Raw genomic sequence first — 14,964 nt, 5'->3', positions numbered from 1 at the left:
TTACATATGGTTTAGTGGCCCTAGTTTCTATTTGAATTTGATGCCATTGCTTATACATCTTCTCTCTGTTTCCTTATTAACTACTTGGAAGTAATTGATTCTGTTCCAAGTTCACTTTTTCCCTATAGATTTATATTAGACTTCGCAGGATAATCTATTACTGGTTAGAAATCAATTTCCTTTGTCTTTCATAACATCATATTCCAATCTTGCCTTTCCTTTCTCTTTAGTTAATATGCAATTTTATAGCATGCTGACTAGGGATAAATGGTATATTTTGTCTCTCTTCCCAGATGCTTCAAAAACATTTTTCTTTGACCTGGAAGTTCTAGGTGACACTTGGCAAGGGTATTTGTCTGAAGTAATTGGAGGATTTTACCAGTTCACATTTTGTCTTTGATTGAATACTTCTGGGAATTTTTCTTTTATGACTTTTTGAAATATCTTATTTAGGGTTTTAAAAATTTATGCTCTCCTGGAAGCATGATGCTTTTTAAAATAATATCTCTATGTCCCATTTTACAGGTAAGTTGTTTTTGATGAGATACATCACATATTCTAATTTTTCTCCATGTGCGTTATACTTTACTCTGATTTTTGTTGTGTGATCCACTTTTTTAGTTCTGTTTTGTCCGTTATTTTTTCAGGATATTCACAGATATGTTCTCCACCCCTCTGAGCGTGAAGAAGTTTGAATTGCTTTTGAGAGCAAACTCTACCAGGAATCACTGGTAAAGACCCTTGGTTGGTATTTATTCCACCAGTAAATAATTTCAAGCTTTCTTTTAATCAGTGGCTACAGAGGTAAGCAAATTAAGTAAGGAACTCTACACTTTAACAGGGTAGGTAAAGCAGAGCTGCTAACTACAATAAGAGCTCACATTGATACTGATTTGCAGAATGTTTTGCATACCTTATCTCCTTTGATCCTCTCAATAATCCTCTAAGGTAGATTCTATTATTTCCATTTTATAAATGAGTTAACTGAGGCTCAGGAAGGCTGATTTACCCAGGTTCACATGTCTAGTAAGAACCTGAGGCAGGATATTGTGGAACCTGTCTTCTCTTCCTTCCAAGTCCAGCACTCTATGGCCTTTATCAGAGTGACTCTGGGGTTTTTGGTGATTGTCTCCATCATTTGTAGTGAATTTCAAACTTTCTTTGATTCAGCACCAACCATAGCCAGCTGGGAGCCAGAATTTGGGTTGAAGGCCTGGGAGGATCCAAGAATGCTACCTGAGAAAATATGGGACTAATCATGCATTATCTTTTTTTCGTTTAATATCCTTCAGAGATTGCTATGCTAGAATTTCTTCCTATTCTTTCTTTTTGATTGTAGTTCTTTTCCCTTACTTGGCTTATTTCTTACTTTTTGAGGGGTAGGGGTGGAAAGAACTTGATTTGGCCTCAACCTCTCACTCTACCACTCTTGAAAAATATTTAATATGCTTTTCATGTATTATATTGTACATTATTGATATTTGCATATGTGACATCCTCATTTTAGGCAATAAGCTCCATGAGGGGAATCACAGTATAGTAGAAAGAAGACTGTGTTCCCAGCCAGACAAATGTAGCTTTGAATTCTAGCTCAAATGTTCCTTAGCTGTGTAATCCTGGGTAAGTGACTTTTAGGAATTTCAGCTCCCTCTTCTCTCAAAAAGTAAAAAATGGTAATTACGTTACTTCCCAGGTTTGTTGGGAAGGAAAGTACTTGCAAACCTTAAGGTGCTCTATGATATGATCTATTTGAATTTTCTCTGGCATAGCACTTAGCACGCTGGAAGTGCTTGAGAAATTATCATTGAATTAATTTTCTGAGTAGTGGATCTAAATTTTGGTGAAAATTGCACTTATAGCAAGTCTTGGATGCAAGGAATTGTTTTGAGCTTAATGAAGGATGTTCTCGAGGGCCAAGCAACATAGACAAAGTCTTGTTTTTCTCAGCAATTCATTGCCTTGTAGCTCTTGGCCTAGATTATCTCTCTGATTTTGAACCAACGCTAAATAAGGTTCAGGAGTTATTGAATGGGACAATATCCTGCACATTGGATCCCTGCCCCTCACTGTTGCTGAGAGCTATTGGCACAGTTCATTGTGGCCTGTGACAGTTCCGCCCTCCTTTGACAGTAGTAGATGCCAACTGCTTTGAAAAGAATGGGGTGCTCAGGGCCACTTCTTAGATGAGTAGACCTTGGTTGCCTTAGAGATCACTTAGCTTTGCATGCATCCTCATGGCAACTGAGAACAGACAAAATGCTACTGCTCTCAGCTCTGAGATTTAAGATTCGCAGTGCTGGTGGCTCAGCCTTTTTTGAAGGGGGACTTTGGCTTTTGATTTTTCCTTCCTTCTTGGCCCAGCTCAGTTAGACATAGGGAAGTTGCCTAAGTTTTTACTTTTCAATTTTGTATGCAGTTTTTTTTTTTTACCAACATCTTAACCAACAACAAACATTTACTAGGTGCCTTCTATATTCAAGGCACTAGAAACACAAAAATTAAAAACGAACCAGTCCCTATCCTTAGGGAGCTAACATTCTCCTAGGGAGGATATTATATTTGCACACAGATAAATATAGTAGGAGGTAGAGTATGAGAGGAGCAAATGGGAGATCCAAAGTGTCCTAGGAAAATTTGAGGAGGAAGAGCAAGCATTTGTTAAATGCCTACTTAGGCGGAGTATACTATATAGTATACTATATTTGTTGTTCAATCATTTCAGTTCTGTTCAATTCTTCATGACCCTAATTGGAGCTTTCTTGGCAGAGATACTGGAATGGTTTGCCATTTCCTTCTCCAGCTCATTTTATAGATGAGGCCCTGAGGCAAACAAAGTTAAGTGACTTGCCCAGGGTCACACAGCTAGTATATGTCACAGGCCAGAACTGAACTCAAGAAGATAAGTCTTCCTGACTTTGGGCTTGGCACTCTATCCACTGTGCCACCTAGCTGCCCAGTATACTATGTAGTATACTTTGTATAGTGTACTGGTTTGTTAGCATCAGCTTTTGAATCCCCTCCCCACTAAAAAAAACCCACTACCAAAAACAAAAAACCAACAACGTTTAATAGAAGCATGAAAAGCCATAGGGAGGCTGAAAAACCATTGACCTCTCATGGAGGTCCAAAGCTGTGGAAGTGTAACAAGTACACTTACATAGCAGTGTATGTGTGCTCTCAAAGATGATTTTCTCTTGGATAGGACTCAGCTGGCATTAATTCACAGCTGGCCTGGACTTCAGTTTGCTTATCTTTGGAGGCATGGTCAGCATGGGAGGAAGGCTGAATTCTTTGGTTCTTATGTTTTTGAATGAAAAGGTCCTTTTCTTGGACTATGACTGGTCATTTGAAAAACAATACTTTTCCCATTTGTTGACAGAGTTCTTGCCATGCTTGTGGAAGATCCTTATTAAGACAATGCTAGCCAGTCAGCTCAGTGGATTCCTGGTCCTAAATCACTGCCAATTAAAAGTGAAAATGCCTCTTTGGGATTCTCTATATAGCCATATTCATATAAGAATACTCCAAGCACAGCATCATTGGAGTATCCTTAAACTCTTTTAATTTCTCTAACTAATACAAGAAGCTGAGCACCACTTGTAGGAGCAAATAGAGGGCTAGTGCAAAAAAGGAATGGTTATGACTGGGAGGAGAGGAGAAGCAATTATTTTCAAATAAGGACAATATTGTATTATAATTAAGAAGCATCATGGTAGAGTAGCAGAATAGAATGGCAAGTCTAGTTTTTAGTTTCACTTCCATCATTATTAATAGCGCATCTTGGACAAGTCACTTAGATTTTCTGAGTTTCAATTTCCTCTTCTGTAACACAGGATTATTAATGCTTGCTTCACAGGGTTGTTGGGAGGATCACATGAGATATCATATGTGAAAGCTAGTCCTTTTTCTGTCACTAATGAACTATATGGCTTTAGGCTTCAGTGTCCTTATCTGTAAAACCATGCGGTAGGACTATGTGATCCATAAGGTCTTTTAAAAATCATTTTGTGATTTTAGAATATTTTGAAAACCATAAATTAACATACTAAGTTTATTATTAGAGAATTATTATAGTCAGTGATGATCATTGGTAACCAGTGAAGCTCAAAACAGAGAGACATATGTTCATCAAAGCATTTGCTGTTATCATGGAGGATGTCTGATACACATGGTGAGGCCCTCCAAATGCTCCTGTTCCATATGACATTGTGCTGATTTCATTAAGCCCCTGGAACATTGCCAGGAGTTCTAAACGTTTTTTTTTTTTGGTCACCTACCACTTTGCTAGTTTGGTAAAGCCTATGGATCCCTTCTCAAAATAAGGTTTTTAAATAATTGAAGATGTTAAATCTCAGAGATCAGTGGAAATAAAATGATATTTTTCTCATCCAAATTCTAACCCTGAAATCTTTAATCCAGGTTAAGAACCCCTGCTTTTGAAGCTCCCAAGTGAGATTCCTAACCAGAAGAGTTCAGTGTAACTATCTACATAGGAATAAACGAGTAGATGAAGAAGGCCTATTGTCTGAACTATTATGTGCAGTTGGATTGATAGTCCATAAAATTGGTCTTTCAGTACATATGTCTTGAATATTGCAGATGATCCATAAACTAGACCTAGATTTGAATAGCCAAAAGAAAATGATCTGTCTTGCATTTGGGGAATTGAATAACATTTTCACTTATCCTGAACTTATTTTTAAAACAGAAAGCCATGTTTTTTTAAAAGTTATATTCTTCCATGATGCTTATATACTTATATTGAGCCCTGGGAGAAGAGAGTTTATAATTGGAGCTGTTCAGAGTTTGAGCAAGAGAGTATGAGATCTTGCCACTGTGTAAAGTTTGGAGGTACCAAGCTAACAGTGAAGAAGACAGATCAGACTCAGTCAGGGGTAGGGAACCTGTGGCCTCGAGACCATGTGTGGCCCGCTAGGTCCTCAAGAGTGGGCCTTTGACTGAATCCAAACTTCACAGAACAAAGTCCCTTAATAAAAGGATTTGTTCTGTAAAACTTGAACTCGGTCAAAAGGCTGCATCTAAGGACCTAGAAAGCCACATGTGGCCTTGAGGCTGCAGGTTCCCCACCCCTAGATCAGAGATTGTTAAAATGAGTTCAGCTTTGCCTATGAGGCAGAGAGGTCAGTGGCAACCAGAGTGGAGGAGTGACAGGAGTGGTTTTACCCCCTTGGCTGTAAAGGCAAATGTATGAAGATATTTTTCTATCTTTTGCTCCCCTCCATCTTCTTCCAAGATGGTTTTTTCCACTTAGAACTTTTTATTCCCTTTACACAAATTTTTCACTGTATATTGATGTTTTTTGCCCCCTTAATCTTGATTCATTCAGATAAAGAATTGGTTTGTTCATTGTTTTGCTGAGTATGATGGTAAATGTAATCCTAGTATGATAATGTGATGGGGAGGCAGTTCTGAAGTGGCTTTATATTTCACATAACGCATCAGCTAGCACCCTGCTTCTGACTTGATGGTCAAGGATACCACCTAAGGGCATATTTCTGAGTTATTTTATTCTGTATGTTTTATAGTTATACTCCTAAGAGGAAAACTGAGTGGAACCTGGGGTTTCCTTTTTTGTCTTTCTTTGAAACAAGTTTGCCTTTCATTTCTTTTTTTTTAATTTAGTATTTTATTTTTCCCCAGTTACATGCAAAAACAATTTTAACTGTCTTTCATGTCTATTGGTTGTAGTCACCAGGTATGGCTCACTGTAAGAGAAAGAAATTGGTGGGTTCCTGGGGCAAAATATCTTACTCTTCTCCATCCCCTAGTTTTTATGTTTGTGCATGTGTGGAGAGAGAAAGATAGAGAGAGGAGAGAGGAGAGAGGAGAGAGGAGAGAGAATGGAGTGAGGAGGGTGCGGGGTGAGAGGAATGGGGACTGGAGGACATAGTCCTGCCCCAGATGGTCCCAAAGGTTTTTGATTCTCCCCCTTTCTAGTTGGGAGGGACGAGAGGGAGGACATAGATAGCCAAGCACTATAGTGACACCTAGGGGCTAAATACATGTATGCATGTGTATCTATATATAGCTTGCAGATTAATATAGACACATGTATACATACACGTGCAACTTACATACAGATACATATGTACACACATGTATATATGTATGAATCATGGAACATTATGATTTCTAAGGATTCAAATTTGTGCGTGTAACCAATTAAAAAATTGTGTGCAAAATTGTCATAAAATATACCATCAAACAGATGTATGACTGGTAAAGGAGGTCAGTCGTTAATACAGTTAAGAGCGATATATTTGAACCTGTGCCAAGAGATCAGCCTCTAGCGTATTAGGTGGACCCCTGTAGAACATTTACTGTATGACTGTGACAAAACTTGCACAAAATGGGAAGGCATGAATGAGTTATGATTGGTAATTTTGGAGGGAGTACAAAATGGATGAGATCAGAGATCCATTCATTATTAATATTATTATAACATTGAGTACTCATTCTCTGCTAAACATTCATGTCATGTGGCAACACTCTTATAGGAATCCTATTGGAATAATCTACATAGTCCTTCATGGTACTTGGAACAAATGTGAAGTGGGCAAGGTTGGTTTCTGGCAACCGTATAAGCCTTTCTAAGCTTCTTCACATACAACACAGATATGCAAAGGAACTGTGTGTGCTGTTATGGTGAACTCTCCTTGTGAGAATCTTCCAAAGTATGTAGCAGTTAAGTGACTTGCTGAGGGGCACTCAGCTACAGTACAGGGTGGAATTTGATGCTAGGTCTTCCTGACTCTAAGCCCAATATTTTATGTACTGGTTTCCTATGTAGTATCATGCATTAATTCGAATTCACCATCAATACTGTTAGGAATCTTAGAAATCATCTAGCTAGTCTAAGCCCCTCATTTTACAGTTGAGGAAACCCAAGCATACTGAGCTGGTGACTTAGAGGTGGCAGGACATATTCATGCTCAGCCAGATCTCTCCTATGTCCATTTCTTTTTACTACACTGCTTTTCCTTCAGAAAGACTTTAAAAATAATCTTTTTTTTGGGAGGTGGGGGTTAGGATTAGGATCTATGATTTCATAAGTGAATTCCCAGTGTAGAAACTCCCTGCACTGATGCAGATTGGCAACTCAAGTAGTTTAATCTTAAGTTTTTTAATTCACTGAGAAATGAAGTGGTTAGTCAACATGCTTTTATTAAGTGCTTACTTACTATGTGGGAGGCCCTGGGCTAAGTCCTGGAGATGGAAAAGGCAGTAGTACGCCGCCTCCTCTTGACCTCAGGTTTGAGTTAGGGGGAAAACATGTAAACACCATACAAGATGTCCATACAAGACATATACAGTGTAAATGGGAGGCCACAAAACTAGCACGTGCTACTGGTAGGGTTTGAACCCAGGCATTGGATTTCAAGGCAGACCCTCTCTTACATTATCTTAAGTCAAAAAGAGGTATTAAGGGTGGGAATACACAGGAGGCCTTGGTGGGTATATTTTGGAGGCAAATGTCAGTGTTTTTTGAGGACTGAAACGTCGACCCTGAAACAAAAGCTTCCTTCATTACTATAAACACCCATCCTTCCCAAGCAAGAAATCAGTAGAGGAAAGCTACGGGCAAAGAACCCTCCTTGCCCTCAACGAAGATGGCCATGGGGGCTTCACACGGGGCCCCGCCTCCAGGCGGCTGGGGGAAGGACGGGGCGGAGTGGGGCGTCACGTGATGCCGGCGCGAGCTGGGTGCATCCGGGCTCCCGTGCGGCCTCGCCTGTGGCAGCGCGGGGCGGCTCGGGGTGCTGGGCCCTGGGGGGAAGGGAGGGAAGGGGGCGGGCAGAGTAGAGGCCGGCAGCAGCCCGGAGGCTGTCGGCCGAGGGGAGGCTGTGCTTGCCGCCGGAGCGTGCCGGGGATCCCCGCAGAGGTAGGACCGGCGCCTGCGGTTGGCTCCCCGGTTGCGGGGCGAGGTGCGTGCGGTGACAACGCCTGCCAAGCATGGCGAGCTACCTGCCTCCCTGCGTGGTGGACTGTGGCACCGGGTAAGAGCCGCTCGTCCTCTCCCACCCTCGGCCGCGCCTCTACCCCGGCCTCCCTTCGCTCTCCATATTCCTCACCTGGCCCTACTCCCATCACTGGGCGACACCCTTCCCTTGTCCTTCGCCCCAGCTCCGCAGCCTGAGGCGTCAGCTGAGCGGGCAGGACCCTCACCTCCCAGCGCTCCCCCTCCCCACCTCCATCCCCTCCCAGTCTCCCTTCCACTCCTCCCATCCATTCCCCTTTCATTCCCATCCTCATCTCCGTGCCTGGCCTCATCCTCATCCCCATCCTGGTCCCCGTCCTCATCCTCACCTCTCTCCCATCCTCCACCTCCATCCCCTATTTTCCTAACTCCTGTCCCCAGTCTCCATCCCCAACTCTATTTCCACCCCCATCCCCACCTCCTATCCTTCATCCTCATTTCCCACCCCCTACGTGGCCCCTATATCTAATCCCCCATCTCCATCGCCACTTCGCTCCCTTCCCTATCCCCATCTTCATCTGTTTCCATTTTCATCCCACCCTCCCTCCCATCCCCATCTCATCCCCACCTTCCTCCTACTCCCGTCCTTATCCTCATCTCCCTCTCTGCCTCATTACTACCTCTCTTTCATCTTCTGCCCCCATCCCCTAACCCCCAAACTTTATCCCTCTCTACTCCCATTTCCATCCCCGATAATCTTATACCTTCCAGTTACCTAAACACATGAGGAAGGATGAGAGTACCTTTCTCTCTCCTATAATTTTGTATCCTCTTCCCTTTCACTCAGGGACTTAATTATTTCCCTCCTACCCCTCAAAGTCCAATACTTATATATGCCATTCAAAGCTTTACTCATGTGGCCACTGAAAATGGAAATTCACTGGACCACGTGGAGAGAAAAAATTTATCGTATCAGAAACGTAATGAAATAGTACCCAATTTAACCATGCCTGCTTTGTATTCCTTGTCCCACCTCCTAATGGATCAAATAGTAAGATTAAAGAAGGGATTCTTAACCTGAAGCCTGTGAACTTTTTTTTTCTTAATATTTTGGTTACTGTTTTCCAGTAAAATTGGATTCCTTTGTAATCATATGTATGTTATTTTATGCATTTTAAAACATTATTCTGAGAAGGGGTCCATAGATTTCACTAAACTGCTCAAGTGGTCCATGACAGAAAAAAAGGTTAAGAACCTCTGGAATAAAGAGACCTTGTCTTTTAGCCTCATTCTTTTCTCATCTTGTTAAAAGGTGAGAAGGTGCTGTATTTGGAATCAGTGAACCTGAGTTAGAGTTCCAGCCCTGGTACTTACTGCCTCTTTGACCTTGGAAAGTCATTTTCCTCCCTAGACCTCAGTTTCTTCATCTGCGAATTTTGGGGGTGTTGCATTAGAGCTCCAAAGTTCTTTCCAGCCTTCAAATCCAATGATCCATCACTAGGGCTGTTCGTTCATTGTGTAGGAATGATGTTCCTATCATCATTTCATTGTTTTCCATTTACTGGTCATAGTTTTCATTAGGCAGTGTGAATCACTACTGTTTGTGTTACTTCTGTCCCTTATCTTTCCTTCCTTTATGGACCAAGTTGCAGTTTCTGCTTTCTTCCATATCACTAAAGGCACCTTGGGAAGTACAATCATCTAACCTACTCCAACTCCAGGATTCTAAATAGATTTAGTGCTGGAAGGGTTCTTGAAGGTCATCTAATACAATCTTTCTTTTTGCAGATGAAGAAACAAGAAGTGACTTAGTTAAGGTCACACAGGTAATAGTGGCAGAGTTGGGATTTGAATGCAGATTTTGACTCTAAATTCAGCGTTCTTTCTACCACGCATATTTCCTGATAATTCGTGTCCACTTCTCTTCCAGTGACAAACATATCAAGCTATTCCCTACTCTTCACCGCCCTCCCCATACCTCATCATTCTGTTCAAATATTAAAACAATATACTCTAGCTTATTCTGGTCCAATACCAAAACCACATACTCTAAAGGTTAATTATTACAGAGCTCCTGTCTTAGATTTATTTAAAACACTTTTGGGGACCTTAAAATGCAGTGGGTGAAAATGACATATTCCATTTTTAGGAAAGTCTACATTTGTGAAAGTTCTTCTTTTTTATTAGAGTTTTTTTTCTTACTTTCAGTGTGATTACTTCTCCTAAAATAGTACTGGTAAGAAGAAGATTCTATATTTGAATTCATAAGAACTCAACTCATTTGAATTCTGAGGAATTCATGTACTTTTAGTTGCCTGAGTTAGTCTGCTTTAGACAGATGATGAAGTGCTAAAAGTAAATTCTCATCCTCTTGATTTTTTAATATATATATTTATGTATAGATATACATTATTATATATGTATACACATATACATATTCAAATATAAATATATTCAAATTACCAAGCCTATATACATATAGTTTACATCTAGTTTATATTCTTACATATGAATGAGGCATGTAACAAAATAGCCTGGTATTAAACATTTAAAAGACTTTAAAGAAGTTTTTAATCATGTTTGTCACAAGATTTTTCTTAGTATATTTTTTACAGCCTTGATTCCTTTTGATTTTGATTTTCTTTCAACTTTGTGGGGATATGTTTTTTGTAAAATTTTCAAGTTTATTTCAGTTTGACCATACTTTCCTTTAGATTTTGAAACTAGTGTTTGTGTTTATAATTACTTTCTATGCTAACAGTTATCCCTGAAATACTGTGTATTGGGAGTTTTTATAGGTTTTCATTCAGAAGTTAATTTGGTGTGCAAAACTGAAGCACAGGTCAGTATTGTTAAAACTCCTGGGAAGAAATTGTTGGCTTCCTCTTTCTTTTTCTTTCCCTTGGAATGTTGTTTTCCTCAGTGTTCAGAGTGAAAGAGTGAAGATTATAGAAAAAGATCTTTAAAATAACAGTTTAGCATCTGTTTTTGAGAACTTTGATTATATTTTTGGATTTTTAATATTTGTTTCATTGTAAACCATTTCTGGAAGATAACAATAAAGCTAGACCTTTCATGTCTTAATTTCTTGTTAAGTATCTACTTTCAATTTTTTTGGTAGAGATAAAGTAAATTATCAATATTTGAATTTTTTTGGGGGGACAATGCATGTTAATATTGGAGAAATAGTTTCTATTTAATTGCTTCATATTCCCAAACTGTGCTGTTCATTTCTTCCTTTTTTGGGGGAAAAAAAGAATTAAGATGTGATATGTACTATTTCAATGAGTAAATAAAGCTATTTCTGGTATAGTTATTATTCCATTGCCCAGAAGTAATAATGTCAAGAGTTTTCCCCAGAAGGTTTGAAATAGATAACGCTGCTCTGGTAACTAGTGTTTTATGAATTCCCATCCAGCATTATGTTTCCCAAGGGGCTAAAACTTTTTTAACTTTTCTAGGATGAGTGAGTTTTATTTCACTTTATTTGGTATGGCAACTTGACCTTTTCCCAGCCTTTGAGTTCAAGGATAAAATATTGTTTTACTGTATCTTACAAAGGTTGATTAGAGGACGGTTAATTGAAAGAGAGCAATGATAACCAAGAACCATGAGTATATGTATATATGTATTGAGTTCAAATGATTTCTCAGTTATCTTTTCAGCTCACCATCAACATCAAAGACCCCTGTAAAAGAATATATTAATGTTTTTGTTTAATATGTAAATTCTTATTTAACACTAGAAAGAATTTAAGATTGTCTGAAGGACCAGTCTATGTCAGTTGATGCAGTGCATTTTTTTAAATCCATAAGGAAAAGAAAATAGAGATAGAATGAAAATTTTTTATTTCAAAGTAAAATTATAATTAAATTTTTGTATCAATTGACTCTTCTGATGCTTCTAGTGTTAATGACTACATCAGAATGGCTACTTGTTCCTTGATTCAATTCATTTTCTTTTACTGACCTTGATTGCTACATGTCATATTAAAGAAGTTACTTTTCAATTTCTGAACAGTAATTATTTGAACTCACTTCAAGTTACCTTCTGTTTAAGGCACATGGTTGTGGGAGGCATTCTAGTTCTATATAAATGTCGAGTTGACAGCAGTCAGAATAATCCACCTGACATTGCAGAATTAAAGAATCAACACGTTACTGCTGTTAAAGATGCATTGTAGGAAAAGGCTGTTAAAATATTGGAGGGAATGAATTAGAGGTTACTATCAGCACCTCTCAAACTATTGCCACACTGTTGGAGTGGGGGCCTAATATTGTTTTATATACCTAGTGGCATTGTTTCCACATCTGCTGCATTTATCTTCCTTAGTTCTGGAAGTGGATTAAAGATGAGAAGGCATGGAACGTAGCAGTCCTAAATGGTAGTTTTTGGCACCTTACTGGCATACAAATGTGGATCTTTAATTTATTTTTCATGTTATACATATTTTGTACATTTTTATGTAGACACTGGAAGCCATGGGTTTTTGCCCCTGCTTTTCCTTGATTTTCCTGGTTCTGAACATTTGTGTGTGTGTGTTTTTTTCTTACATGATAGTTACAATTCATGGTAGTGGTTCTTAACCTTTTTTTTTTGTATTATGAACACCTTTGGCAGTCTGGTGAGGTTGATGGACCCCGTCTCAGAATAATGTTTTAAAATTCATAACATATATAGAATTACAAATGAAATCAAAATTATATTAAAATACAATAATCAAAACATTTTTAAAAAAAAGTTCATAGATCCCAGATTTAGAACCCCTGGTTTATGGTATTTAGATTTTTGGCTATAGGTTTTCTGTCTCTCCTCTCTCTGTCTCTTTGTGTGTTCTTTCCCCTGCCCTACCACCCGCCCCCCTTTCAATTTCAGGTTAAAACCCTTTTGATTAGATTTAAAAGACAAGTCAATGCTGTTTTACTGGCCTTTATTATATATTATATATAGTACATATATTATTTATTATTATACTGGCATGCTAACCTAGGATAGAGGTTAATCATTACTGTGTTTGTAGCAATGGTCCAGAAATTCATATCCCTTTTTATACCCCATCTTTCTAAGGAGTTGTTAACTTTGAGATCTGCCTTTTGCATCTGAAGCTCTTGCTTTTGATGGGCAGCAATGATGAAAACCTACTTTATGTTCACGTTTCTTACCCAACACTATAATTTTTAGCAATACTTTCTGGATTCAGAAGGCAGACTCAATTGTGCCATGTCAATTATCAGCAATATATAGTAATAATTTGCTTTACATATCTTGAGGAGTTCCCTGTTAAGTATGTATATATTTCCCCAAGAAGGCAACAGACTTCTCTTTTATTATCTTGATGATACATAGTTACCTAAATCCCCTTAAACTGGGAGTCACCAGCTATCACTACAAATCTCCTCTTCATTTGACTACTGTATGATTTCATATTGGATAATTTCAGTGGACCCGCATCATCACCCCTTAAAGTACAAGTAGTTTCTTTTCACTGGAACTTGCTCTAGAGCTCTTTGAGAGTAATCTTAAACTAACTTTTTAGCCTCAAATGTTCCAGTGTCCTTTTTTTCTTCTTTCCCCTTTGTGTGATTTCATTTCACCCTCAATCTTTCTGATGCCAGTTAGGATTTTTCCTACCTGTTATGATCATTTGTTCTGGTTTTGTTCTTTCCAGTTGCCTTGATGGTGGAAAGGTGTTCTACGGTCACTACTGACTCACCTATCTCCTGTCCTTGCCTTATTGAGATCTTTATGTGGAAATGTTCTCTGCATGAGAATATTCTTGAAAGCATGAGAAAATAATAGGTTTTTGAAAGATGATTTTCTGCAGCAGACCACCTCTCTACAATCATGGAACTCACTCAGAAGCGTAGAAAATATAAGATCCTGCTTTTTCTGTGTTTAGTTGCTTTAAAAAAATTAAAGTAAAACAAAGTAGAGCTCTAAAAGCTTATGTTCAGGCAGTTTTCTCCTATGCCATAGAGATAATTATCTTCATTGAGCCCCTGAATAGTAACATAAAGTGAGTCATGCAGGATTCATTATGTTTACCAAAGCTATTCATTGATATTATTGAAGATGTCCTGTGCAGAGTCCAAGTAAAGAATTCCTTATCTCTGTGAATATTCTCCAAATGTTCCTGTTAACAGATGACTTCATAGTAATTGTTTTAAGCCCTTGAAATAGCCACAAAGCTCTTCTTCAATAATATCCATAATTATTAAGAAGAAATTGGTTTATAATATGTCTCTTTTTTGATATTTGATTTTTTTTTTAATTTTGAAAATCACAAACACAAAATGAAATGAACATTTTATATACAACATAAAATAGAAAAAGAGGATTATACATGGAACAAATGTGGTTAGCTTGAATTTCTTTTTGAATAATAATGAATTCAAAACAATACTTTTAAAGGTTTCTCATTCTTTCTGGCCTTCCTTCTATTTTATTGCATGTGTTATCATATCATTTTCCTTCCTTATTATTTTAGGATGTGGAAGATCAGGGTCAGGACAGTTCTATTGCTAGTACCCCTCCCATAGCCATCCTCTTCTACACAAAATTGAAAAAAAAACCCAACTAACAAAAACCACACTGTTCATTTCTGGTTTATAATATTTCAAATTGGAGAAAACAAAGTGAATAAAAACACATTTTTCTAGACCATGAAATGTGGCGAGATAGTGCACTGAGTTACTCCATGAATAGATAAAACGAGATATAATTTCAGGGCAATGATTGTAGGATTTAGAACTAGTGGAAATCTTAAAATTACCTCATCTAACCTTCTTATTTTATAGATGAGAAAGGTAAGGCCTTGAAATGCTAAATGGTTTTCTGAGTTCTTACATTTTTCCTAAGTAGTAATAGTTAGAATTTGAACTGAGTTTTCTGTTTCCAAATCCATTGTTCTTCCTACTACCACTTGTTGCTGCCTCCGTGTATCTTATCCTGGTGTTGCAGATAAACAGTCAGCTGGGCCAAGAGTTAGATAGAGTGAGGAGGAGCTACATAGTACTTTCTAAGCT

General features: G+C 38.3%; 1 protein-coding gene across 1 annotated transcript in view; it reads left to right on the top strand.

The window, feature by feature from the left end:
- The first annotated feature begins 7,686 nt into the window (after positions 1-7,686).
- The window catches only part of ACTR3B (actin related protein 3B), a 100,397-nt gene continuing 93,119 nt past the window's right edge, over positions 7,687-14,964 (top strand). The window contains exon 1 of the mRNA XM_036761879.1: positions 7,687-8,018. Within this exon, the coding sequence (XP_036617774.1) occupies positions 7,975-8,018 (44 nt within the window). The 5' untranslated portion in view covers positions 7,687-7,974. The remainder of the gene's footprint in view (positions 8,019-14,964) is intronic.

This window comes from Trichosurus vulpecula, chromosome 5 (assembly GCF_011100635.1).
Source record: "Trichosurus vulpecula isolate mTriVul1 chromosome 5, mTriVul1.pri, whole genome shotgun sequence".
NCBI classification, from domain to species: Eukaryota; Metazoa; Chordata; class Mammalia; order Diprotodontia; family Phalangeridae; genus Trichosurus; species Trichosurus vulpecula.
Note: the sequence above shows the minus strand (reverse complement) of the source record. Positions and strands in the feature narration are given on the sequence as shown.